The 25535-nt window shown below is 49.5% G+C and overlaps 12 protein-coding genes across 12 annotated transcripts; 8 read left to right on the plus strand and 4 right to left on the minus strand.

The window, feature by feature from the left end:
* Positions 1–378: 378 nt before the first annotated feature.
* ABOM_010767 (structure-specific endonuclease subunit SLX1) lies at positions 379–1742 on the plus strand (the record flags this gene model as incomplete). The annotated part of the gene is made up of 2 exons (XM_022537895.1): positions 379–623; positions 779–1742. The coding sequence occupies 2 exons, from the start codon at positions 379–381 to the stop codon at positions 1740–1742; spliced, it is 1209 nt and encodes a 402-aa protein (XP_022384265.1).
* Positions 1743–1897: 155 nt separating this feature from the next.
* Positions 1898–2521, minus strand: ABOM_010768 (bifunctional thymidylate/uridylate kinase; the record flags this gene model as incomplete). The annotated part of the gene is made up of 2 exons (XM_022537896.1): positions 1898–2310; positions 2374–2521. 2 exons carry the CDS (start codon positions 2519–2521, stop codon positions 1898–1900), a joined length of 561 nt encoding a protein of 186 aa, XP_022384270.1.
* A 276-nt stretch (positions 2522–2797) lies between these two features.
* Positions 2798–4423, plus strand: ABOM_010769 (tRNA-ribosyltransferase family protein; the record flags this gene model as incomplete). Its single annotated transcript, XM_022537897.1, has 3 exons — positions 2798–3077; positions 3160–4180; positions 4246–4423. Coding segments are annotated over 3 exons (1479 nt in total), but the record flags the coding sequence as incomplete, so codon positions are not given.
* A 350-nt stretch (positions 4424–4773) lies between these two features.
* Positions 4774–6921, minus strand: ABOM_010770 (methylenetetrahydrofolate reductase (NAD(P)H) MET12; the record flags this gene model as incomplete). Its single annotated transcript, XM_022537898.1, has 2 exons — positions 4774–6756; positions 6835–6921. The coding sequence occupies 2 exons, from the start codon at positions 6919–6921 to the stop codon at positions 4774–4776; spliced, it is 2070 nt and encodes a 689-aa protein (XP_022384243.1).
* A 445-nt stretch (positions 6922–7366) lies between these two features.
* On the plus strand, positions 7367–7987 carry ABOM_010771 (uncharacterized protein; the record flags this gene model as incomplete). The annotated part of the gene is made up of 1 exon (XM_022537899.1): positions 7367–7987. One exon carries the CDS (start codon positions 7367–7369, stop codon positions 7985–7987), a length of 621 nt encoding a protein of 206 aa, XP_022384244.1.
* Positions 7988–8221: 234 nt separating this feature from the next.
* On the minus strand, positions 8222–9130 carry ABOM_010772 (nucleoside-diphosphate kinase; the record flags this gene model as incomplete). The annotated part of the gene is made up of 7 exons (XM_022537900.1): positions 8222–8356; positions 8418–8482; positions 8536–8601; positions 8663–8766; positions 8825–8868; positions 8957–8987; positions 9114–9130. The coding sequence occupies 7 exons, from the start codon at positions 9128–9130 to the stop codon at positions 8222–8224; spliced, it is 462 nt and encodes a 153-aa protein (XP_022384245.1).
* A 443-nt stretch (positions 9131–9573) lies between these two features.
* ABOM_010773 (glucan 1,3-alpha-glucosidase ROT2) lies at positions 9574–12590 on the plus strand (the record flags this gene model as incomplete). The annotated part of the gene is made up of 3 exons (XM_022537901.1): positions 9574–9658; positions 9719–10469; positions 10526–12590. 3 exons carry the CDS (start codon positions 9574–9576, stop codon positions 12588–12590), a joined length of 2901 nt encoding a protein of 966 aa, XP_022384246.1.
* Positions 12591–13138: 548 nt separating this feature from the next.
* On the plus strand, positions 13139–13730 carry ABOM_010774 (PQ-loop repeat-containing protein; the record flags this gene model as incomplete). The annotated part of the gene is made up of 3 exons (XM_022537902.1): positions 13139–13182; positions 13266–13385; positions 13448–13730. 3 exons carry the CDS (start codon positions 13139–13141, stop codon positions 13728–13730), a joined length of 447 nt encoding a protein of 148 aa, XP_022384247.1.
* An 821-nt stretch (positions 13731–14551) lies between these two features.
* ABOM_010775 (uncharacterized protein) lies at positions 14552–15727 on the plus strand (the record flags this gene model as incomplete). Its single annotated transcript, XM_022537903.1, has 3 exons — positions 14552–14594; positions 14709–15051; positions 15130–15727. The coding sequence occupies 3 exons, from the start codon at positions 14552–14554 to the stop codon at positions 15725–15727; spliced, it is 984 nt and encodes a 327-aa protein (XP_022384248.1).
* Positions 15728–17107: 1380 nt separating this feature from the next.
* Positions 17108–18507, plus strand: ABOM_010776 (glycoside hydrolase family 18 protein; the record flags this gene model as incomplete). The annotated part of the gene is made up of 5 exons (XM_022537904.1): positions 17108–17216; positions 17274–17336; positions 17389–17402; positions 17456–17583; positions 17643–18507. The coding sequence occupies 5 exons, from the start codon at positions 17108–17110 to the stop codon at positions 18505–18507; spliced, it is 1179 nt and encodes a 392-aa protein (XP_022384249.1).
* Positions 18508–19451: 944 nt separating this feature from the next.
* Positions 19452–20750, plus strand: ABOM_010777 (NAD(P)/FAD-dependent oxidoreductase; the record flags this gene model as incomplete). Its single annotated transcript, XM_022537905.1, has 3 exons — positions 19452–19677; positions 19757–20563; positions 20629–20750. 3 exons carry the CDS (start codon positions 19452–19454, stop codon positions 20748–20750), a joined length of 1155 nt encoding a protein of 384 aa, XP_022384250.1.
* Positions 20751–21120: 370 nt separating this feature from the next.
* On the minus strand, positions 21121–24368 carry ABOM_010778 (putative plasma membrane H(+)ATPase; the record flags this gene model as incomplete). Its single annotated transcript, XM_022537906.1, has 4 exons — positions 21121–22827; positions 22881–23555; positions 23621–23844; positions 23915–24368. 4 exons carry the CDS (start codon positions 24366–24368, stop codon positions 21121–21123), a joined length of 3060 nt encoding a protein of 1019 aa, XP_022384251.1.
* Between the last annotated feature and the right edge of the window lie 1167 nt (positions 24369–25535).

Here is a 25535-nt window from a genome sequence, read left to right on the forward strand (position 1 = left end):
TGCTTTGACATCAGCGCAGATTTCAAATTTCCATGGCTCAGTTGCCTCGTTGTGGAATGTGGGGTTTGTGTAATGTTACATTGCATAAATACAAGAAGTAATCTTTTTCTCAGAAAGAGGCAACTTTAAAAGACAATATAGTTACAGCAGTGGGTTGGCAAAAGGTGCTGCTTATGACATCCGTATCATGTGACCGGGATATATATCAGCGTGACAACATTTACAGTAACGAGAAGTGCAGCATTAGTATTTACTATGGGATTGTCACCATTGTACAATGCACACAGGCAAAGAGGCAAATTTCCACTGACACAAACCACCAATTTTGAATAAAACCAACTTTTGGTAAAGCTTTGTCACACCTGAGCCTTCTGAGCGATGGCCGATGTAGATGACGTCCATACAAAACCTATCCCGGCCTTTTATTGCTGTTATCTCCTGAGATCAACCGTTCGGCAAACTTCTCTGTACATCGGCTCTACTCCTCATCCATCTAGACGGCTCGCGCAGCACAATGGTGTCTCAAAAGGCGGAGCACGCAAGACTGCAAATGACAAGAGACCTTGGGAAATGGTGCTCATTGTAGAAGGCTTTATGAGCCGGACTGCTGCCTTGCAGTTTGAGTACGTGGAGTTCTTCGGCTCTTCATTTTCTTCATCTACCTCCTCTACCGCCCCCCTCCTTCCTGCCTCAAGCACTTGACTCTTGAGTTAGTGCTATAGATACGACTCAATCTTTCTCATCATTAGCCTGAACTAGATGTCTAATATCTCTGCAGATGGGCATGGCAGAAGCCGGGCAAATCTCGCCATCTTGGCTTTGATGATGATAATACGGAATCTGCTGGAGGGAAGGGTAAAACCCGGCCTCGTGGCCCCGCGAGGTCCTTGAAAGGGCACCTGGAGAATTTGCACGCTTTGCTCCGATCGACATACTTCTCTGGTCTACCTCTGAGAGTACGATTCTTTGCCGAAGACGTTCACCAACTGTGGAGGGTCTGGAGTGATCGCGTAGATGGTATTATTCCGGAGCACATCAAAGTTATTCCAGATGGTAGCTGTGTCGAGAATAAGCAGCCTGACATTGAGTACGGGAGAGTTGGTAGCATCGAGCACATCCAGGTCGATTACAGTAAGATACATAATTATCTGGAGAAGGCAGCGTTTCAACTGGACGATCCAGAAGACTTGCAGTGCAAAGTTTGCCAAACACCGGTTGTCCCGAAGGAAGAGCTGGTCGTTGTCTGTCCTCAGATGCGCTGTTACTGCGTGAGTCATTTATTATGTCTATCGGCTAGGTTCTTAGATTCTACTAAAGAGCGAGGAAGACTCGTGCCCATAGCTGGCAAATGTCCTGGATGCCACAAAATTGTCCAATGGTCCCTGATGATGCAGGAACTGAGTCTACGGACCCGAGGAGGAAAGGAATTGCAGGCTATTTTGAGGAAGAAGAAACGAGGGGATTACAGGAAAAATGACGTTTCGAGAGAGGACACTGATGATGTGAGCACAGCTACTGCAGAATACTGTGACTTTCCAGAGTCAGTTGGTGGCTCAATAAAAGGGCCGAACGATGCCTCCGATGAAGGCGCCCACGATGACATCCCTCTAGAAGATGACTGGTATGAGTCGCTGGCCCTCGACTCAGATCATGAGATCGGTGATTGGTCGAAGGGCCATTGTAGGATGGCCACAAGAGTCGAAATAGTCATCGAGGATAGCGATTGTGATAATACAGGATAAAAGCTCCCGGGGATTCGCCTTCAGCCAATCGAGTTGGAATCAAGCTGCAATCGAGTCGAACTTTCGCAAAGGCCCAATAATCCCAACGCGCGCTATACAGTCAGTTGCTTTGCTCCGAATCTCTTCTGATACTTCTTGAAATGATCTTCCTGCATTTACAACGTGGATGTCGCCGTGGGGTTGCAGGTCAAATAAAGTCTGGAAGAGTTCGCGTACACGGCTCTGCATGGTTTCGTTCTCATACCGTTCCACGCCAAACCCGCCCCGCTTTGCGGCCTCTGAAGGGAGATACGAAGGAAAAGGCACATATCTGGCCGGGGCAATCCGACTTCTGGCTGCCACGCCCAATCAAGAGATAAAGTTGGAATGCCTTTTGCGGCAGAGTACACGGCACCGGAGTATGAGTAACGGTCCACAATCACAGTGATCCCCTTGGCTATGTCTGCTTTAATATCCTTGGCAACCTCCCAACGGTTGGCAGAGAAGAGGAGATGAATTGAGTGGTCGTCCAACTGTGACTGACCACGTAAATAGCTATCAATTAGTTTGCCAATGGCCGTGGTACGGTCTGAAAAGGAGCTAAATTAGAGTGTTGTCCGCATGACCGAAGAGATCTTGCCGCGAGAGATACCTGGAAACCGAACATATTTTACTGAGTGGCCTGACTCTTGCAGATAGTCGCGCAGGTGCTCGCACTGGCTTGATTTTCCAGCTCGATCCAAGCCCTCGACGACAATGAGCGCCCCGCGTGTTTCTCCGCGATTTGTATTTTTCGACATGGTGTATGGATGATAATAAGAATGGTAATGATAATAGTGGTTCCAATAGTTGACGATGAAAGTACTATTTGGGGTTGGAAAATATTCAAAATATCCCTCGAAAATAAAATACAAATTGCCTGTCCGATGTTAAGAGGGAAGATCTCACAATGCGGAGTGTGTGAACGGCGGAGGCTGGATTTATTAAATTTATCCAGTTACTCTCGGTCTGTATTTTCAGGCATCCCACTTCCCTCTTTTGGCCAGATTAATTTCTCTTTTCCCCGAACAATCAGAGATCAGCACTGCGCCAGTCTCCAATCTCTCCGGTGCACCGCCATGGGTTCTGATGCTTCGCAACGGCCTCCCAATGATATGGTCAATTTTAGCCTTCTAAATTCTGTTACTGCGTCAACATTAGCCCCGCGAGTGGGCAAGCTGGCAATCGCGGGCAGAAATGCTATCCTTACGCCGCACTATATCCCATTGACGTCGCGGGGAGCTGTACCCCATATCGCGCACGATGTCATGCGCGACCAGACTGCTATTAGCGGTCTGTATTTTGCTCTAGAAGATTGTATGCATTTTTGACTACGTCCCCAACTTATCGATATCCTGGGCATTATGAAGCACGCAAGGCGCTGACAGTTAAAGATCAGTCATAGAAAAGCTGCAGAAGAAAGCGTGCCCACCAGTCTACAAGACACCAGCTGCGCCGAATGAGTCGCCTCTGCGCAACTTTGTTTGCCTCCCCAAAGACCCTGTGCTGGTTTTGGGCCCACGTCGCGTGCCTCCGCTCGCGTGTCCCCCGTCGAATACACCAAACTCGATTGCTGTGCTCACCGCCGTTGGCTTCGGACAACTAGAGACTGGTCAGTATGTCGAAGCCGTGCAGAAATTACGTCCAGATATTGTGGTTGGTCTGGCCGATTTGGTCTTGACCCATCGGCCTGGGATGAAGAGACAAGGGAAGATGGTGGATAGGACTCATGCGTTTACTACGTATACTACGGAGCAGCTTTATGGAGATGCGGTCTCAGAGGAGAATCGATTGAAGACGGCTTACTTTGCTCCTATATTACCGTTGGACAATGCGCAGCAGACACTGTATTTGGAAGACCTGGAAGACGAACTCCGACGGTATATTTCCGGTCTTGCATTATATGAGTCGGAGTCGCTGTCTGTCGTTCCCGAATCTTTGGGACATCTTCCCCGGTTGCTCTTCAGCGAACCGGTTACCCCACATGACATTTTGCGCGAAGTCTCCCTTGGCGCTGACCTTCTAACGATTCCGTTCCTGGGCCACACCACGGACGCCGGCATGGCCTTGGACTTTGTCTTTCCACCACCATCTGATGTCCATGACACGTCTGCCACAGAACCCAAACCGTTGGCATTTGATCTATGGGCGCCTACTTTCACAACAGACACAGCGCCACTCAACGAAGCATGCCAGTGCTACACCTGCCGAAATCATCATCGCGCATATATCCACCATCTTCTGTCGGCGAAGGAAATGCTGGCTTGGGCTCTCCTCCAACTCCACAATCTCCACACGATGGATAGGTTCTTCGCGAAGATCAGAGAAAGTATCCAACGGGGTACTTTCGAGTCAGATGTTCAAAGATTCCAGCACATTTATGCCCCTCAACTACCTGAAAAAACAGGCCAGGGCCCAAGGTAAGCGAGCTCTTCGTTTCTCGTATACATTTCAACATAATACCACTGACACGATCTTTCCACAGAATTCGTGGCTACCAGGCCCCAAGCAGGGGACCAAATGAACCTCGCCGTAACCCTCGCGCATATGGTCGCTTGGACACCATAGGAAAGCTTGCCGAATCGCAATCTTCTATTGCTACCCCGGACACAGGGGCCGAGGGGCTCGAGGAACATGGCTTTGCCAAGAAGTTGTCCTCCTGAGATTCGGTTCTACAGTATATATGAAATCTATACCTGACGCTACTGACACGAATTTTGGTGCTGAGGCGTATGTGGTGTTCACCTTTGGTTTTGTTTCTGCCTCTCATAGTCTTGATTCTTGGGGATCGATACTGTTTAAAGCGAGCAAATGTGCCCCACAATGATGCATTCCAGCTAGATATAAGATCTCTAAAGCTTAGACTGTCATTCAATAACTACAACGTGATTATGATTGATCATAAGATCATGATGCAATGAAGCAAATATGAACATGGGAACGATGACACTCATAGTTCCTTGACACGGTTTTATACTTTTCAGTCTTCGCGACTAAGAAAAGCCAGCGCTGCTTATTTTGCGTTCAGTAGTACCCTCCACATAAATTTCTTCTCATCCTCCTCTTCCTCCGATCCCATCTCGGTGCCCGCTCCAAAGTCCTGCCCGACAACGCAGACGAGCCAAACATCGTCCTTGGTTTCATTGAGGAAACGCTCAGTTGCAGAGTTACGGGGGTAGATGCGGCGCCATTCATCCCAGATTCGAAACGCCTCGTCACCCCAAGCGCGGAAGCTGACTTCTTCAATGATAGTGGGGGTGACGATTTCTTTTCCACGAAAGACACCCCATGTCACGGAGTTGACATTATTCGGGTTCATTTCAATGGGATCAGCGTCGGAGGTTTGGGCCGGCAGAGACGATTCAAAGTCACCCTTAACATTGGCAGCGAACCAGGCAAGTTTCTCATGACCGTGCTTCTGAAGTAGTGGCTTAAGTATTGAGTGGTAGTCTTTGCTGGGACAGAAAAACTCAACGAATGGTTTCTGGAAAACGAATCCCTCGCGAGGGGGACCCCAGCCGTAAATAGGGTCATCACTACGAACGCCGTTCACAGCTGGCTGAGATGCCAAAGTCCACCAACCATTACCATCAATGAGTTGTAGAAGCTCTGGGCGAATGATTTCTGTTTCTGCATTCAAGCCAGAGCTACCTTCTTCAGCACCGCCTTCTGACCACGGAACCATATGCAGTTCACCTGAGACGTGGCGGCGGAAGAGAGCGCTGATGTCCTCACGCGACACAGGGAAACCCCAGATTCTGTGGGCAACTGAAGGAGGAACGTGTAATGACGGGCCATAACCATCAATCTCACCGAATGCTGGCGAACGGGCATCACCCCAGCGACCGTTGGGGAAGTCATCCCACGTAGCCTCCCTACCAAGTGCCCCCAGACCTTCGGAAATCTGAAGGGTTGTACTGCGATCTGGTGGCATCGCAGGCATCCCAGCACTAGTAGCGGGGGCTTCATGAGAAATGGAGGCCTTCGATGACGCTTCAGAAGCATGTAGTTTGTCTACAATGACCCGGTTATGGGGAAGGGAATTGATAGACGAAGCCCTTCTCCTGGTTAAAGAGCGTAGTTGAGCCCCGTCCATCGCAGAGATATCATCACCTTCTTCTATTGCGTCGAAGTCTTCAGAGTATGGAGGGATCAGGTCGCAGCGTTCAAGGATGAAAGACACCGTCTTCTCAAGATTCAGTGTATAAAAGTGAAACCCTCGGATTCCAGGACAGGGGATATCTCTCATGCCATCCACAAGACTGCTGATAATATCCACACCAATGCGCTTCACAGAATCGTCATCGTGTTTAACTGCTTCTAGCTTCGAGAGAATCTGAGGCGGAATTTGGACATGGCTGAGCTTTGTCACTCTCGTCAAGATCTTGTAGCTGTGGATTGGCATCAGGCCAGGAATGATAGGGATGGTCTTGAAGGCGCCCGATTCGTGGTTCCGTAGCATATTCTCAAACTTAGTGTATGCCTCAATGTCATATGTCAACTGAGTCATTATGAAGTCTGCACCCGCCTGAGTCTTCTCCACTAGATATGGAAGGTCGGTCTTGGGATCCTGGACGTCTTGGAAAGAATCGACTGGGTGACCTTCTGGGTAGGCAGCCACGCCTAGACAAAAGTAATCACCGTACTTTTGGCGAATGTACCGTACTAGATCCACCGCAAACGTAAAGTCCTTGTTGCTATCGTCTTCTCCATGCATGTTGTATTCCTCACTGCGCGGCGGATCACCCCGAAGAGCCAGGATATTGCGTATTCCCAATACCTTGGCCTCTTCTAGTGCCTCATCCACCAAGGCCCGACTCATATTGGTGCAGGTAAGATGTAAACATGTTGTCAATTGCAACTGGCGCTGGCAGATTTCCGCCAACTCCAGAGATCTTTGTGCAGTGCTACCTCCGGCGCCCCAGGTGACAGTGACGAACAATGGTCGCAAAGCTTGTGCCATGCGTTCCAAACGGGCTTGAAGATTGGCAAAACCCTACGAGAACCAGACTTGGTTAGCAGTCAATCTCGATACCTAGACGCACCTTCAGTGCGGGGAGGAGGGGTACCCCACCATCTGAGTCTTTGGAGGGAAGAACTCCAAAGAGAAGTAGTTTGCGTCCGGCGGCAAAGCCGCTATCTTATCCGTGATCTTCTCCATCTTGTTCCCAGAATCTGTTCCGACGACGTTACGGGAAAGGTGGTAGTTGAAGAAGGATGACTGGGGCGATATCCATCGGGGAGGGAAAGGTTTGGGCCGGAGTTTAACGGGCCCTCCGATCAACGGAAAGGGAAACATGCCAATGACATCTCCATGAAGGTAGGATTACATGGCATGGTCGAGAGCGACTATGGGAGGTACTTCAGTGGTCTTAATTGGATCTGATCTTGAAACAGTCGCATGCTATCAGCGCAAGCTACCCAAAAGATGGGCCCATTCTCGAACAAAAGTTACTCTCAGAGATTCAGAGACGCCTGGTTGCAAACATAGCAAACAGCCACCCGTTGTCGCGGATCAACACAGTATACGATCATGGCTGATACACCAATCCATGACGCTACAACTTTCTTTGATCTGCAACAATCATACCTGACCACGGCGCAAGATGTCCCTATTTCGACGTCAATCGGCGCTCTTTCACCACAATCGCCTTTCATCAGCTTTCAAGCATATGTCCCGTCGCCAATTCTCTACTCCTGCCTCTTCCACCCCAAAAGACTCTACTTCTCGCCTCCGCAAGCTCAATGATCGCCTCCCATCCTTCCTTCGCGCCTATACGACCCCGTTACTCGGGGCCCCGGGAACACATATTACCTCCTTTTTGATCCTACATGAAATCACCGCCGTGGTACCCCTATTCGGACTTGTGACGGCTTTTCACTACGGCAATTGGCTACCAGACTTAACCTCGACTAACGCCTTTGAAGAAGGAACCCGGCGATTCGGGCGGTGGTTGCAGAAGAAAGGCTGGGTGGAAAATGTTGATGTGGACGCCATTGAGATGGCCGCAGGTGTAAACAGCCATGACCCTGTTACAAAAGATCAGATGGCGAAGAGCGACAGGAAGGGTGTACGCCTGGTGCTGGAATTTGCGACGGCATATGCGGTCACCAAGGCTTTACTACCACTCCGGATTGCTGCAAGTGTCTGGGCGACACCTTGGTTTGCCCGAGCCATACTTGTACCGACAGGACAAGGGCTGAAAAAGCTGTTGGGGAGAAAGTAGAGTTTGACGGTCCCTAGTATCACTACAAATTCCGGACTTCTGCAGCTGCTGCCGCAGCAGCGGCACCAAAGCCGGGAAGTACATAAGAGTGTTTTGTACAGAGTACTTGGGCTCGTAGATATTGTATAATTTCTATTTCTCAGGACGTCTTTTCTGATTTATATCATTTGCTGCCCTTACGGTTTGAATCGAACCAGGGAGCAGATTTTCAGATCGAAGATCGAACAGAGAAATTTAGGCCTTCTCGTAGATCCAGTCGAACTGGCTGTGCTTGTACTTCTGGAGCTCCTCAGGCTTGAACCAGAGGGCAATCTCCTTCTTGGCGTTCTCGACGCTGTCAGAGCCGTGGCAGACGTTGCGGCCAACATCCTATACAAGAGTAAGAGTCATGCACAGAGTGTTACGGGTCACGGGAGGGAAAGTGTCTTACAATGGCGAAGTCACCACGGATGGTGCCAGGGGCGGAGGCAAGAGGGTTGGTGGCACCGAGGATGGCTAACGAATATCTTAGCGTTTGATCTTCAGAGTCATAGCGGACGAGAACTTACTGCGGCCGGTCTTAACGACCTCACGGCCCTCCCAGACCATGGCGACGATGGGGCCGCTCAGCATGTCTAGAAATAAATGTCAGCATCTCCGCACAAGACTTGGCCTCATTTACAGCAAGGAGCTTACAGGAGACGAGGCCGGGGAAGAAAGGCTTGGAGCTGAGGTCAGCATAGTGCTGCTCGAGGTGCTCCTTGGAAGGGGAGCAGAGCTTCAGGGCAGCGAGCTTGAAGCTACGATTCATTAGTACAGATCTTATAGGCACATTGTTAGGATTGGAAGAATACGAACCCACGGTTCTCAAAGCGAGAGATGATGGGGCCAACGAGTCCGCGCTGGTTGACATGGTTAGTATTGATTTCACCCCGAAAGCGCCATATCCGTATGGATCATGACAAAAATCGGGTGATTCGAGATCCATACCTGGACACCGTCGGGCTTGATGGCAATGAAGCTACATCAATTGGTTAGCTTGAGTAGACAACGAGGGGCAACCGAACGATGAAAAAACGAAGAAAAAATATTCCAGGGTGCAGGAAGGAGGGGTGGAAGGGATTGGGTGAAGGTTTGGGTGACTTACGTCTGCTCGTCGGACATTTTGAAAGATTTATGATGTCAAAGGTGACAATTGAATCAAAGAGATAGGATTGAGAGTGAGAGGAAAAGGAAAGCAGAGGTGCTGGTGTGAGTTGGCCGAAAATATACCAACGGAAGGACCGCAACGGTGGGGCACGAGGGGCTATCGTTGGCTGCTACCGGCCAGAGCTATGCCTGATTGCCTTGCAGCCTGAGGTGTCCGACCCCAACAGCCTGAACAGGGATAGCGCCCACCCTAACCCAATCTGGAGCTTCCCCATCTTTGCCGACCATCTGGCCAGCCTGGAACTAACGGTCATTGTACTATTATCAACGATCTAACGAACGTGACAGCTTCGTGTGTCGGACCTCCAGCTCGGGTAGATGCAGGCCAGCACATAGTGGCTGACAAGTATTGTACTTTCGGAGGTTGAGTGTCTCTGATTGCATTTGTTAGCTCAAAGATGGCCGGGAGGCGGCTGTTGTCCATTCGCTGGACCCTACTGCTTTCCTTGGTCACCCTACTCGGATGTCTTGTCATACCCGGAGGTAAACTTTTGTTTATACTCATGGCCCACAAGTTGTTATGATGCTAACAACCAAACTTAGTCGCTGTAAAGCACGAGAATTTCAAAAAATGCTCACAATCCGGTTTCTGTAAACGAAACAGGGCATACGCCGACGACGTCGCCGCCAAGGGCTCTGCTTGGAGCTCTCCATATGAACTTGACTCTTCATCTATCCAGTTCCAGGACGGTCAATTGCACGGAACAATTCTTAAATCGGTATCCGCCGATGAGAAGGTCAAGTTACCTCTCATCGTATCCTTCCTCGAGTCTGGAGTTGCCCGAGTCGTTATTGACGAAGAAAAACGCTTGAACAAGGAAATTGAGCTTCGCCATGATAGCCAGGCTCGCAAGGAAAGATATAATGAAGCGGAAAAATGGGTCCTAGTTGGTGGCCTGGAACTGAGCAAGTCTGCGACCCTGGATTCCGAATCGGAGACAGGAATAACCAGGGTTCTATATGGACCAGAGAATAGCTTCCAAGCAATCATTCGCCACTCTCCGTTTGACGTAGAGTTTCAAAGGGATGGACAGACTCATGTTCATCTGAATAACAAAGGATACCTGAACATGGAGCATTGGCGACAGAAGGTGGATACTTCCGAGGGTGACGGTGAGCAGAACTCTGGATCCCAGGAAGATGAGAGCACCTGGTGGGAAGAGACATTTGGTGGAAACACAGATACAAAACCCAAAGGTCCTGAGAGCGTGGGATTGGATATCACATTTCCCGGCTACGGCCATGTTTATGGTATCCCAGAGCATGCTGATTCCCTATCTTTAAGGGAGACCAGGTAAAATCCACCAAGCCTTCTACCTCGTTCTGTGAAGTAAGCTAATGATTTGATAGAGGCGGTTCCGGAAACCATGAAGAGCCTTACCGCATGTACAATTCCGACGTGTTTGAATACGAACTCAATAGTCCTATGACTCTATACGGTGCAATTCCACTTATGCAAGCGCACAGACCCGGCTCTACTGTCGGCGTGTTTTGGCTTAATGCTGCCGAGACATGGGTGGACATTGTGAAGTCGACATCCTCTGCCAACCCACTTTCTCTAGGGGTGGGCTCAAAAACCGATACTCAAAGTCATTGGTTCTCTGAGTCTGGACAAATCGACTTGTTTGTCTTCCTAGGACCTACGCCACAGGATATCAGCAAGACGTATGGCGAACTCACCGGTTATACTCAGCTGCCTCAGCACTTCGCCATCGCGTACCATCAGTGTCGCTGGAATTATGTCACCGATGAAGATGTAAAAGATGTCGATCGCAATTTTGACAAATATCAAATCCCATACGATGTTATCTGGCTTGATATTGAGTATCTTGATGACAGAAAATATTTCACCTGGGATCCGCTGACCTTTCCCAATCCGATTGGTATGGAGGAACAGCTCGATGAATCGGAACGCAAGCTTGTGGTCATCATCGACCCTCATATCAAGAATAAGGAGCACTACACCATCTCAGAGGAGCTTAAGAGCAAGAATCTGGCCACTCGGAACAAGGATGGTGAGATTTACGAGGGCTGGTGTTGGCCAGGGTCATCCCATTGGGTGGACTGCTTCAATCCGGAGGCTATCAAGTGGTGGATAGGCCTGTTTAAGTATGATAAGTTCAAGGGCACACTTCCGAATGTCTTCATTTGGAATGATATGAACGAGCCATCCGTGTTCAATGGCCCAGAAACCACTATGCCTAAAGACAACCTTCACTATGGCAACTGGGAGCACCGTGACATTCACAATGTCAACGGTATCACGTTTGTGAATGCGACGTACAATGCGATGTTGGAACGGAAGAAAGGCGAGCTTCGTCGGCCGTTCATTTTGACACGGTCGTATTATGCTGGAGCCCAGCGGATGTCTGCCATGTGGACTGGCGACAATCAGGCAACTTGGGAACATCTGGCCATCTCTCTGCCTATGGTTTTGAACAATGGCATTTCTGGATTCCCCTTCGCAGGAGCTGATGTTGGTGGTTTCTTCCACAACCCAAGCAAAGACCTCCTCACAAGATGGTATCAAACTGGCATTTGGTATCCTTTCTTCCGTGCGCACGCACATATAGATACTCGTCGGCGTGAACCGTATTTGATCAGTGAGCCTCATCGGTCTATCATCGCCCAGGCCATTCGTTTGAGATACCAGCTCTTACCTGCTTGGTACACTGCATTTCACGAAGCTTCGGTGAATGGAACGCCGATTGTGAGACCCCAGTTCTATGTTCATCCTTCGGACGAAGCAGGCTTTGTCATCGATGACCAACTCTACCTCGGTTCTACTGGTATCCTTACGAAGCCGGTAGTCTCTGAGGGAGCAACTACTGTAGACATTTATCTCGCTGATGATGAGAAGTACTACGATTATTTCGATTACACGGTCTACCAAGGGGCCGGTAAGAGACACGAGGTGCCTGCACCTCTTGAGAAAGTACCCGTTTTAATGCAGGGTGGCCATGTGATTCCTCGAAAGGACAGACCTCGCCGCAGTAGCGGGTTGATGAAATGGGATCCGTACACTCTTGTTGTTGCCTTAGACAAGAACGGAGAGGCAGATGGCACGCTGTATGTGGATGACGGAGAGACGTTTGATTATGAGCGAGGAGCGTATATTCATCGTCGTTTCCACTTTCATGCCTCCACTCTGTCGTCGGAAGACATTGGAACCAAGGGCCCCAAGACAGCCGAATACCTCAAGGCCATGGCAAGCGTGCGAGTTGAAAGGGTGGTGGTTATTGATCCACCGAAAGAGTGGCAGGAGAAGTCGTCCGTGACTGTCATCGAGGATGGTGCCAAGACTGCGTCCACAGCGGCCATGGAGTACCATACCCAGCCGGACGGAAAGGCCCCATATGCCGTGGTGAAAAACCCTACTATCAGCATTGGAAAGACCTGGAGGATCGAGTTCTGACCTTGAGAAAGGGCAGCAATGGGAATGCGTACTGACTCGCTTGTTTATTTATTGTCGAGATATATCCATTATCTATAGCAATTTATGATTTTATAGAGATGCCTTGGAAAATCCGGACAGGTCATGGTAACTACGTAATTCATTGTTTGGAAATCAAGCAAAATTAAGGTCTCAAGTGGGACTCGCTGAGTCAGCCCCAGGGACAAGAAAAAAGACCGCATGCGGCCGGTCGCGAAAATGGTCCAATAGAGAGAGATTGGCTACGGGGGTTATCGAACAATCTCTAGCTTTTAGTCCCTCTTTGCTTGGCTCGATTGACGACGAGTTATTTTTACGCGATCAAGATCCATCATCGCAGCCCGAGCAATTTTGACTAGCCCTGGTTTAAATCGAAGCGCGCCCCTGACACAGCAGTTTCACCTCCGGGGAGATCCACCAACTTCGTCCGTTCACGGGACAAGACCGGATACTCGCACTGACAACTAGGATCTTTTCTTCTTCCCTACTCGAGATTGTGATAACCCGAATTGACGACTAACCACTACACAATGTATCTTGTCTCACTCGCTCTCGAATATGGAGCGCCGTTCTTGTGGGTTAAATCTTTTCTCCCCCAACATCCCTCACTTTGGGACAACGGCCTTGGGAAGCTGACTGTGGGTTCTCATACTCTAGTCTTATCACCTCCCCGGTAACCTCCTATGCGGACCAAATTCTCAGTATTCATCGGAATAGGAGTTCCGCTGGCTTCTCGTTGGATATACCTCTGATCATGCTGGTCGCGTCAATCTTGAAGTAAGACTATATCGTCCGCTTTGCGCTGCGCTGGACGGCTTGGAATTGACCCTTGGGCTTAGAGTATTTTTCTGGTTTGGCGACAACTATTCCTTTACGCTGTTGGTGCAAGCCGTCATCATGATTGGGGTCCAAATGGTTATGCTCAAGGTTGCGCTGGATAATCGGCCGGCCCCCGGTGTGAAAAACAGCCTCGAGCACGTTCCGTTCAGCAGTGTCGGTAATGGCGGGGGACTTACTCGGCCCTATGACTTCTGGCAGTGGAAGAGCGCAAAGCCGTATGTACTCCAGATGCCGTTTAAACTATCAATATGTGTGGGAAACTTACTTTGCCGGCGATGCTAGGTATTGGATGTTTTTGGCTTATTTTATTGCTGGGCTCTCATTTATCCAGATCTGCCTACCTCCAATTGCTCAATCGGAGTTCTATATTAACTGCCTTGGATATATCGGTTTGACTGTGGAGGCTACCTTGCCTCTGCCTCAAATTATTGCTAACCATCAATCACGCTCATGCAAAGGATTCCGTTTGTCGGTTGTAGCCGCCTGGATTCTCGGTGATCTGATGAAACTGAGTTACTTCTTCTGCAGCCAGGAGGTCATTCCCTGGGCTTTTCGCCTATGCGCATTGTTCCAGTGCGTCTGTGATCTGTACCTTGGGGTACAGTTTTGGATGTATTCCAAAGCCTCGTTCGGGGCTGCTGGCAGCCCTAGGGAACCCAGTGGAAACTGGACTGTTGAGGAGAAAGACATCCGGATGACTTGAATGCGTAACGGCCGTTTGCTGTTCCCTGGTGCTTGATGCATTGTAGATACTGGGAACCCATGTTTTGTTCTTTTCAGAAATCCTACTTAGACTAATGGCTAGATTAATGTGAATATTGTTTCTTGGTTGCTGTTCGGGCCATGGCCAGTTGGAATAGACTGTGGAATATAGAGATATATAGAACTGTCCATTTGAGGTCGTTAAATCAATATCATTCTATCTCCCTTTGATATAAAATTAGGTCGCTGACGTGATGCCCCGCGTTCTTCCCCCCACTTATATATTGTCAAAAGTCCCTCTGCCTTTTACCCCTCCAACAAACCCCAGTTAAGGAAATCCCATTACCCCATAACCAATTCATCGCCGGGGGAATCAAGTTCATTTCCCGCATTAAGACATCATGGCTTCAGACACGGAAACCATCCGAATTGGATATGTACCAGGTAAGCTCCGCTTCCCTTTCGCACACGATACCACGCCATGAGCTTGAATACAAGACCTATAACTTCATACAAATACCTGCTTGTAAAGAACGTCGTTAACGCTATGGATCATAGAACACTATCTCACTCCTCTTCACCTTGTCCTCCGCTCTCCCGCTGTCGCATCCCTTCCGTTTAAGATTTCTATAGTTCCGTTCCCATCCGGGACAGGACATATGATCACCTCCCTGCGCGAGAAAGAAATCGACATCGCAATTGGTCTGACTGAAGGCTGGGTTGCTGGTCTGGCTGGAAAACAGCAAGCGCAGAAGGATGCAGCTTTGGGCGGATATAAAGTAGTTGGAGAATGGGTTGCTACGCCATTACGGTGGGCTATTGTCACCGGAAGAGAGAGAATGGACCTCCATGATGTTGTCGACCTGAAGGACAAGCGGGTCGGTGTTAGTCGACTGGGAAGGTATGCGTGATTGCCGTGTTTCGAATACTTGAGGACGAACATTGAAAGGGACAAATGCATGTGCTAATAGATCTCCAGTGGCTCTCACATCATGTCGTTTGTCCTTGCCCAGAAGCACGGCTGGAAACCCGATTCCTTGACTAGCGTCCCATTGGGACCCTTCCAGGCTCTGCGCAACGGAGTGACTGGGTACGATCCCTCACACCCGGAGAAGAATCCTGAACCTACCGCTGAGTTCTTCATGTGGGAACATTTCACAACGAAGCCGTACTTCCACCCGACAGCTGAGAAGCCCCATCCGTCACTCAAGAAAATCGGAGAAATCTACACACCGTGGCCGTCTTGGATGATCGTGGCGTCAACAGCTGTATTCCCAGACCCGAAGGTTGATGGTAAGCTACAACAACTGTTCAAGCTCTTGGACCAAGGTATCAAGGATTTCGAGGCCGATACAGCGCAGGCTGTGAGGCTACTTGGTACTGGAGAGCTGGGATGTACTTATGTAGAGGAGGATGCCACGGAATGGCTGAAGGATGTCAAGTTCGTCCAGGGCACAAGAGGCGTAAACCGGAAGATCATCGAGGGTGTAGTGGATGTTCTCAAGGTGGCGGGGGTGATTGACAGCGCAATGAGCAATGATGAGGCTATTACACGAGTTGTAGGGGTTCACCGGTAGGCTTGGCCTGGGCTATGGTGTTCTTGGTCGTCAGCCTGGTTTCAATCCTCTGAGCGAACAGGCCAACTTCTCAGTATATCGTGTCACATCCTCATGCCTAGAGGGAAAATTTTGGTCTTCATGGCACATCCAAAGCTCGGATCTCCGACTGGTCTAAGAAATGCTACGCAAAACACATACTACTCCAATATAAAGTTCACCCTTTCCTCGCAACACGAGTTGCACAACCTTACCACCTCTCAGATGAGATATTAATTTCTTAGTTTGCGTATACCCTGAGCCTACATTTGCCTCCTTGAGAATGGAGCATGAAAGGGATAATACCCGTGTGTGAGAGGCCGTTGGTCGCATGCTTCACTTTATCGCATATCTCATCGCCCGGGCGGAATTCACGAGCATTCCTCGGGTCAGTCAAAGATTTTGCTCCAAAGACAGCGGGCAGCTTGTCATTTTCTAATACGGAACTCAAGTCTATTCACCCGCTCATTTGATTGCGTGTTCCTTCTGGGGTCAATATATCGTCAACAGCTGACAGCGGGATGCATTACGCGGTCAACGGTCTGACATGTTATAGTCCCCACGGGACGTGCTCGCTGGACACCTCACAACAGTAGACCGACACGACGAACAGTCTGTACTGTCTAATCATGCGGGTTTAGCTGACTATATCGTTCCTGCATTTCCAGGTGGTAAATTGGCGCCTGGGGTGCTGCAGACGCACAAGGGGTCGGTCAGTATTAACTAGCATGAGCAAGCATGACTCGCATGACGCTAGGGTTCGTGACCTATGATTTTGAGGTTGATGTTGTCGAACGACTCTCTTGGCCGAGGTAGTCAAACAATAACTGTGATAGCTCAGCTTGTTTTGATGGAAAGATAGCTAACTCTTTCAGTACTACTCGGGGTATGTAGGAGCTACCAATATGTGGGCCATCATGAGTGTGTATTTCCAAAAGGAGAGGAAACATTCCACAGCCCGGAATCCCTAGTTCCCTGATAACGACTACGCGAGCACACTGGCCATTACTGGAAAGATGGCATCTAACCGACATACAGAGAATCATTACCTTATGTGCGAAGGCCGTCCATTATTGTGGAAACTTTACATGGCAGTCTTGTGGAATGCTCATGGTCTCCATTCACAGCAATGCTCGTCATTCTTTGGCAGCCATAACATGGGGTATGGGAGTTAAAATAAGCTATCGCGCACTCTTAATTCGTTTGTTTTTTAAGCTGTGAGCTATTCGACAATCAAGTGGCGCCAGAAAGCCAGTGTGTTCGGTCACTCCCTCGTTCTGCTTGTTGGAAGGATCGTAACAGGCACTCGCTTTCAACAATTTAGCGTTCATTGTTGGGAAAGAAAGAGTCATAAGCGGGACAATGTATTTCGCCAAGGGCCTTCTCACCTTAGCGATGGCTGCGGCCTCGTTAGGAGGAGCATACGCCAAACTCGATCTTTCTTCCACTTCCAACGTCGTTGTATACTGGGGTGCGTATAACAGAACAACACCGAGCTAGATTTTACTTACGCTGCCTGGTGGTTTAGGTCAGAACTCGTTCAGGGGAAATGGGGAATTGGCACAACAGCGACTTGAGTACTATTGTAATGGTAAGACTCCTGCATGGAGGGTTCATTTAATGCAGACACTAACTAGTTCTAGATGAGAAGATTGATGTGAGGCTTCCTATTACCAGAAAAATAGATGACTGTCGCTCACCTGCTGTCAGGTCATCGTACTTGCATTTCTCATGATGGTTAATGGTTCAGGGGGTGCGCCAGAGATAGACTTTTCCAATGCAAATGATAATTGCACCACTTTCGATGGCACAAACCTCCTGAAATGCCCCCAGATCGGGTACGTACAACAACATCATCTGAGCTTCATTTATTGTGAGACAAAGCTAACCACACCAGTGCGGATATCGACACCTGCCAAAAGAAGGGCAAGACCATCCTTCTGTCTATTGGTGGTGCTACCTATAGCGAGGGAGGCTTTGAATCCGAATCTGCGGCGAAGGCCGGTGCAGACCTGCTCTGGAAGACATTTGGTCCTCCCACAACACAGGGCCCATTGTTGAATGCCTCATCTCATAATGGAACGTCTCGCTACCATAACGGTCGTTTCAACCGTCTTCACCGTCTCAACGGCACTGGGATCCATGCAGTCCGAGCTAATTCCACAACGATCCGTCGACCATTCGGTGACGCGGCCATTGATGGATTCGACTTCGATTTCGAGGCACCTGTGAAGAATATGGCCCCATTCGCGAACCGGCTTCGCGAATTGTCGGACGCGGACAAATCCAAGCAATACTTTCTAACTGCTGCGCCACAATGTCCGTATCCAGATGCAGCAGACAAGGATATACTCAACGGGCCTGTATCCATTGACGCAGTGTTTGTTCAATTCTACAACAATTGGTGCGGAGTCAACTCTTTCTCGGCGGGCCAAGCAACGCAAAGCAGCTTCAACTTTGAGCAATGGGACAACTGGGTGAAAACCGTATCCCAGAACAAGAAAGCCAAAGTCTTGCTTGGTGTTCCAGCAAACACGGGAGCCGCGAGTACGGGCTACATCCCAGCGTCGCAGCTGGAACCGGTGATCGCATATAGCAAGTCGTTTGAGAGTTTTGGAGGTGTTATGATGTGGGATGTTAGTCAGGCTTATGGCAATACGGGTTTCTTGGATGGCGTGAAAGGCGCTCTGAAGAACTCCACAGCACACCTTTTGCGCCATGGATATCGCCTTCCCTCATTTTATCCTGTGATAGGCCGGTAGATGATAAAGGCCCGCATTCTTTATCTTTTACATTAAGCTAGGAGTTCGATGTTTATAATTTTGTGTCAGTTAGTGGGCTTGGCGGACGGAAAGGTTGTATATAAGAAGTGAGGGTATTAATCCTTGGTTGTCTCGGGCTGATACCTTTTTTTTTTTTTTTTTTTTTACAATTTAATCAATTTATCCCTTACCAGTGACAACAGTTAGGGCAACCTCGCGGCACGTGGTGTGGTACGGAGGCCCTTCAGCTCCTGCAACTAATTTCTCATCCATCACACCCTCCGCCCTGCAGAGCACAAATTGATTGCTTCCTGCATGTAACAGTCCAATAATTTGTTTCATACCGAGGGTGTCTTTTCTGCCCGGGTCAAGAAATCAAGGAATCCAGATCCCAATTCCTTGAAGGATGCAGCAATTAGCGCATCAGGATCCGCTCTAATGCATGAACTATTGATTTTCGGCCCTGCCGATCCTCCTTGTTCTTGGTCCGATTCAGCTCCCCTCAACTCACTTACGATTCACTTGTAGACATCTTGACTAAAATATTCTCAGTTTACATTCTCTAGATTAAAGGGTCACCGCGAACCATTCCGCATCCTCCACTAATGAGGCTGTTCGAACCACCAGAATCCCTCGACATGCAGAACCAACAAATCATGCATATGCACGACCCCTACCCTCAATATATTCTAGCAATCCAGCATCTTCTGAGATGCATGGACATGCAATCCGGTGGCCCAATGTCGTATCACCAGATATTCAGCCATACAGTGGGCTTCCTGCTCTTGGCAGCATGCAATGCATGATGATCTTTCTCAGCTGGGGAGTGGGCATGCGCTGCTGAATCCTGCTCAGATGTTCTGACAGTATTTAAGCCATTCATGAATCCCTTCCCTTCTTTCAGCCGTCTATCATTCCTCGTCCTCGGGTGTTGATCGCTCAAAATGGCTCCTACATCTCTTTTCTACACACTCTTCTCCTCCCTCACCGTTGCCCTCGCAGCATCCGTCCCTCAAACCGACTATGAGGTGATTGTCGTGGGAGGTGGCCCCGCAGGTCTCACTGCGCTTAGCGGTTTATCCCGCGTAAGACGCAAGACGGCTCTCTTCGACTCCCACGAGTATCGCAACGCTGCGACCCGGAACATGCACGATGTGATCGGCAATGATGGTATGGACAGACCCACCCTCCAATCAAACTTCTTCCAAAAGTATTCACAGGGGCTGGACTAACATACCGTGAACAAAAGGCACTGTACCCAGCGAATTCCGCGGTCTGGCCCGCGAGCAGATCTCTCGGTACGACACCGCCACCTTCATCGACAAGAGAGTCAACACCATCGAGACTGTCTCTGACGAGGCCTCCAACACCTCGTACTTCCGCGCCCAAGACGCTGACGGCAAGGCATACACCGCCCGCAAAGTCGTCCTGGGCACGGGTCTCGTAGATATCCTTCCCGATGTACCGGGTCTCCAAGAAGCCTGGGGTAAGGGCGTGTACTGGTGCCCGTGGTGCGACGGGTACGAGCACCGGGACCAGCCATTCGGTATCCTGGGTGCGCTCCCTGATGTCGTCGGCAGCGTGTTGGAAGTATACACCCTGAACACAGACATTATTGCTTTCGTGAACGGTACGCAGACGCCGGACCAGGAGGCCCAGTTGGCGAAGAAATATCCAAACTGGGAAGCACAGCTGGAGGCGTACAACGTGCGTCTGGAGAACGAAACAATCGCATCCTTCGAGCGTATCCAGGACGGCAGCCAGGTGAAGGACAGGAATGGTACCAGGCAGATTGATATCTTCCGTGTTCATTTCGCCAATGGCTCATCTGTTGATCGTAATGCTTTCATCACCAACTACCCCAGTGAGCAGCGGTCAGATCTTCCCAAACAGCTGGGTCTGGCTATGCTCGGCAACAAGATCGATGCCACTACTAACCCTGGTATGAGGACTAGTGTGCCTGGTGTCTTTGCTGTTGGCGACTGCAACAGTGATAACAGCACCAATGTGCCTCATGCTATGTTCAGTGGTAAGAAGGCTGCTGTCTTTGCTCATGGTATGTTCGGTTTCCTTTCACCTACTATTGTACCATGTTGTTCGATGCTGACCTGCGTGCCACAGTCGAAATGGCCAAGGAGGAGTCTAACGCGGCCATTGACAAGCGTGAGGACTCCGTGGAGGAGATTGAAAAGCGCATGGGCAATGATATGGAGAAGATCTACAACCGGGCCAGAGGACTGTGATCAAGCCATGTGATGGATGACCGTCGACAGTTACTGCTGCTATACGAGACCTCTTATCTACTCTTCCATTCTATGATATAGGTTTAACAATATAATTCGATCTTAATTTAGTCTAGAGGATATTGGAAAGGTACGACCTGGAGCCTTTTACGATTCGGGGCCGTACGTAAATGTATTCGATTAGACTACAGAATCCCTCATCTATGGAACTATTAGTGATTAACAAAAGATTAATAACCTGCAGATATTGTATGGCCCTCCGTCCATACCTATCATGAGCCGATAACTTTTCCACCGCCGTAATTATGTTGCGTATTCCAATCACTTGAGGCTTGCAGAATGACTTGCAAGTCACATCAAGGAGGTTACATTACTCAACCTCCTCTTCCTCCTTAGGGGCAGCCAAGTAAAACCGAGCTGGTGGCTGTCCAGGCCGCTCATACTCAACAGTCAAGCGGGCAAGATGACCAAGCAGATTTTCAATCTTAAGATCACCCTTGTCGCGCCTCTCTCGACCCAGGTCATCAAGCCATTTGAACTTGTTGAGCATGAAATATACCAATGCGATAACAATGGTCACGCCCAGAGAGTAACCCCAGATTCTGACCACAGTGACAATATCAGTCCAGCCATTAGTTGTTTCAACGAATTTGTCGGCGGGCCTGGTGGGCATATTTTCGTTAGAGAACCAACCAAACAAGCAGAAAATGGTTGCCAAAACATCCACTCCCAGAATGGCGGTAACTAGGTGGATTGAAGGCCATGTGTCGGCGCCACGCGTGATGAAGATAAGCCAGTTTTCTGTGAGAGCGACTTCGAGGAAAATCACTTCCTGGATTGAGCCCCAGTTCTGAATAATACCACCCGACGGGAGGAACATAGTGCCGCGAACTACCCATGTTCCTAGGGCAAGCAAAAGGCCTAGCAGGCACGAAATGAACCAGATCTTCGGAAGTTGCCATTGCACAGGCCGCAGCTCAAACGATGCATTATCATAAGCGACTGCAACAGTGGCAAGATCAGCAAATAGAGCAAGAAAGACTACCAACTCGACACGAATACTCTCGTTGAGGATTATCATCGTCGTGACCAGATAGATCTCCAAATGCAAGCAGAGAGCAATACGATATTGAATATATGCTTTCATGCGATGGAATATTTGCCGCGCAACTTTAATCGAATCAATGATCGTTGACAGACCTGGCTCCAAGAAGACAATGTCCGAAGCAGATTGCGCTGCCTCTGTAGCTCCTTCTACTGCAATACCGCAGTCGGATTTCTTCAGCGAAGGCGCATCATTAACACCGTCACCCGTCATCGCCGTGAGATGGCCTCGGTCCTGAAGCATCTGAACAACTTGGTATTTGTGCTCAGGAAATACCTCTGCAAAACCATCTGCTTTTTCGACCAAGTCTCCTGCCATTGCGCCGCTAAGCCCTCCATGAATGAGTTTGTCAGAATTGTATACTTTGGTTCCTAGGGCGAGCATCTTGCAAGTCTCCTTAGCGATGGCTAATGCGTCACCTGTAAGCATTTTGACGCTGATGCCCAGATTCTGCGCCTCATGGATTGTTTGCGCCGTGTCCTCTCGGGGTGGATCGAACATCGGCAGCATGCCGAGGAGGGTCCATTCTTCTCCTTCTTTCTGGACTGCAACTCCCAGAGAGCGGAAGCCTCTGTGTGCAAATTCCTGCGCTTTGGCTTTGTACAAATCGGCGGTCTGTTTAGAACAGTTTGTCAACTGAAGCACTGCCTTGGGTGCGCCCTTGGTGCAAGTATATCTGATTCCATCACAACTGGCGATCGTCACGATACGCTTCGAAACCGGGTCAAATGGTTGAAATTTTTCTGTCTTCCACCCTCTGCGCAGAATCTCCCGTGCCTTGGGGTACTGCCTGAGGGTCAAAATCGTAACCTTGTCAATCGGGTCTAGCGAATCGATGTTGTGAGACGACGCTAAAACTGCCACGGCAAACATCCAGTCGACGTCCACACCTTCGGCCACATATGGGTTTCGAATGCTCAGCTTGTTTGCTGTAAGGGTGCCGGTTTTATCGGAACACAAGACATCAACACCCTGATGAGCCATTAGCATTTTCATACAGACAGAAGCTATTGCTCACAACCTACCGCAAGCGACTCAATTGCAGTAAGCTTCTGCACAATAGCCTTTTTCTTTGCAAGGTATGCTGCTCCTACAGCCATGGTAGTGGTTGTAACAACGGGGAGGCCGACAGGGACGCCGACAATCAACAAAGCCAGAGTATAGTGGAGAAGCGTTTGCTGGCGAGGGGAAGCAATTGGGATATGCCGGAAGAAACCGCCAATCCATGCAGCCAGGATCCACGCCATGACGAGGATGAGAAGCGAGGTGCCGATGTTATCCATGACCTTTTCGAAATGACCTGCACCTTGGGCCGCCTGCACCATGGTCGCGGTTCTACCCACGAACGAGAGCTTTGCAGAGGTTTGTACAACGGCATATGCTTTGCCACGCTTACACCCGGTCGTGTAATAGATCATTTCGCCCATATAACGATCAACTGCTAGAGACTCTCCGGTGATAGCTGAATGATCACAAGCTAGGATAGGATAACCGCGCTTCTTGGGCTTCTGCGGCTTTTCTTCACCACCTTCTTTATTCTTTTCCTTTTCACCTTCAGCTTCTTCAATGTCGGATTCGGACGTGCTGCTCAGGTCGCCCTGGTTTTGCATTGTCTTGAATTCTTCCCATCCGTTTGGATCTTTCACATCGCAAATGATCCGTGCATCAGCGGGGACAACTTGGCCGTCGCCAATTATGATCTGCCATCTGTGTTAGTACCCTAGCACAGGCTTCAGGGAGGTCACTTTGAAATTGCCTAGCATACCACATCACCGGGTACGAGCTCGCGGGCCAGAATCTCCTGTTCCTGGCCATCACGGACGATTGTTGTCTTCATTGCAATATCTCCCTTGAGACTGGCGACAACATCGGCGGCTTGTTTCTCTTGGTACCAACCGACAGCCGCGTTCAGACACAGGATACCAATGATGACACCGAAATCGACCCAATCATCGAGACCTGCTGCAAGGAGGACGGCCAGCTCCATAACTGCGACGGGTCAGTGGCATTAATCTCGCAATGAAATAGAAGGCGCCTAGCGTAAGCCAATCTGACTCACCATACAAGATAGGGCCCCTAAAGTATGACAAGATCTTGGCGATGGGGTTCTCCTTCTCCGACACCAGCTCGTTCCATCCCGCTCTGCGACGCCTATTTTGAACCTCATTGCTGGACAGACCTTGATGGATGTCGGTGAGTAGCCAGTCGTCCGGGAACTGGCCACCGTCGTGGTCCACATGTCGAACAAGAACCTTGCGTTTCTTCCAGGGAGCATACCAGACTCTTCTCACCTCTTCCTCTCCCTGTGTTTCATCGCCTCGACCGCCTTCACGGTAGGTCGATGCGTACTTCACAAGCTTGCCATATTCGTCAAGGTTGGCCCAATCTTCCTTGTAAGAAACTCGGGAGAGACGCCTAGATGCGCGTCCTTCAGAGGTGGAAAGTCGACCCTGAGATCCCGGTGCTTGAGCTATCCGTTCCACGTCATTCGAGGCACCGCCTTGCTCGGCCATCTTGCTCTCGGTTACTTGCCAGATGGGCCCAATGCTTATTCAACCGGCTAAAGGGGGCGAATGGGGCAACCAAAATGAGCGATCCCTCAGAATGACCGAATATACAGCGAACGAGAAGGATCTGCCCTTGTGGGCACTAGTAAGAACAAGAACGCGCAAGGATTTTGCGCTTTTCCCTTCCGCGAGGGCATGGGGGGGCTACAATAACCACCAACGCCATATACAGGGCCAACCCTTGGACGGATTGGGACGGTCATACTACATCCAGACTATCATGCTGACGTAGTAGATCCTAGGAAGCTTCCGGCTAGTCAAGTTGTGATAGAGGCTAAGTAAGGTAGTAGAGGCCAAGCCCATACTGTACTTTGACCAGACAAAAGCTACGTGCACCGGTCGAGGGCGAAAGTCAATTTGTGATATGAATTCGGGACATGGCAGGTTGATTCGACAACTCCTTGATGCTCTTGACGTATGAGACGGTGGTGACCTATCCGAGATAACCCGGTTGAAGTATATCAACGAGGGGCCAGGGAAACATCAGAACTCATTCGCTCCAGCAATGTCTATGCCCAGACATTCAGATACACAACGCAAAGAATTGACTCTAGAAGAACCGCATGACACGATGAGGACAGCCAGGGTTCTAGACCTGATATGCCAGCGGAAAGAGGGCCGGGACCCACGGGAAGACCTGACCAGGAGACCTCCTATAAACGATGACAGATGGTGGGGTAAGCATGGGAAGGAACAAGAGGGAACACGAGAGCTCGGAATCCTTCATTCTTGCTGGCTTATCATCGAGTGCAACCACCACCACGAAAGCCTATGAGGCTATGAGGCTATGAGCCAATGATGAGAAGGATACGGGATATGTTGCGGGGAAAGCGTGGAATTCTGGATGGAGACGTCCAGTGATCGGCGCTAACGGGTAGGAGGGAGTTAATGTGAATGCCTTATTGCCTTAGCCTTTAGGTAACCCATTTTGACACTTCAAAATGTAACCTTAACCGGGATATAAATTTTAATTCCAACCTCAACGTCCTTCCAGTTGACTTCCGTTCCCAACGTTTCCGGTTCATGATCTTACGACGTAATCCTCTCATCATCCACTCTATCATGCCTGGTGTTATGTGGAAATTTCAATCCTACATACCTTCCATGGCTACG

Source organism: Aspergillus bombycis (assembly GCF_001792695.1).
Source record: "Aspergillus bombycis strain NRRL26010 chromosome Unknown contig00140, whole genome shotgun sequence".
NCBI lineage: Eukaryota > Fungi > Ascomycota > Eurotiomycetes > Eurotiales > Aspergillaceae > Aspergillus > Aspergillus bombycis.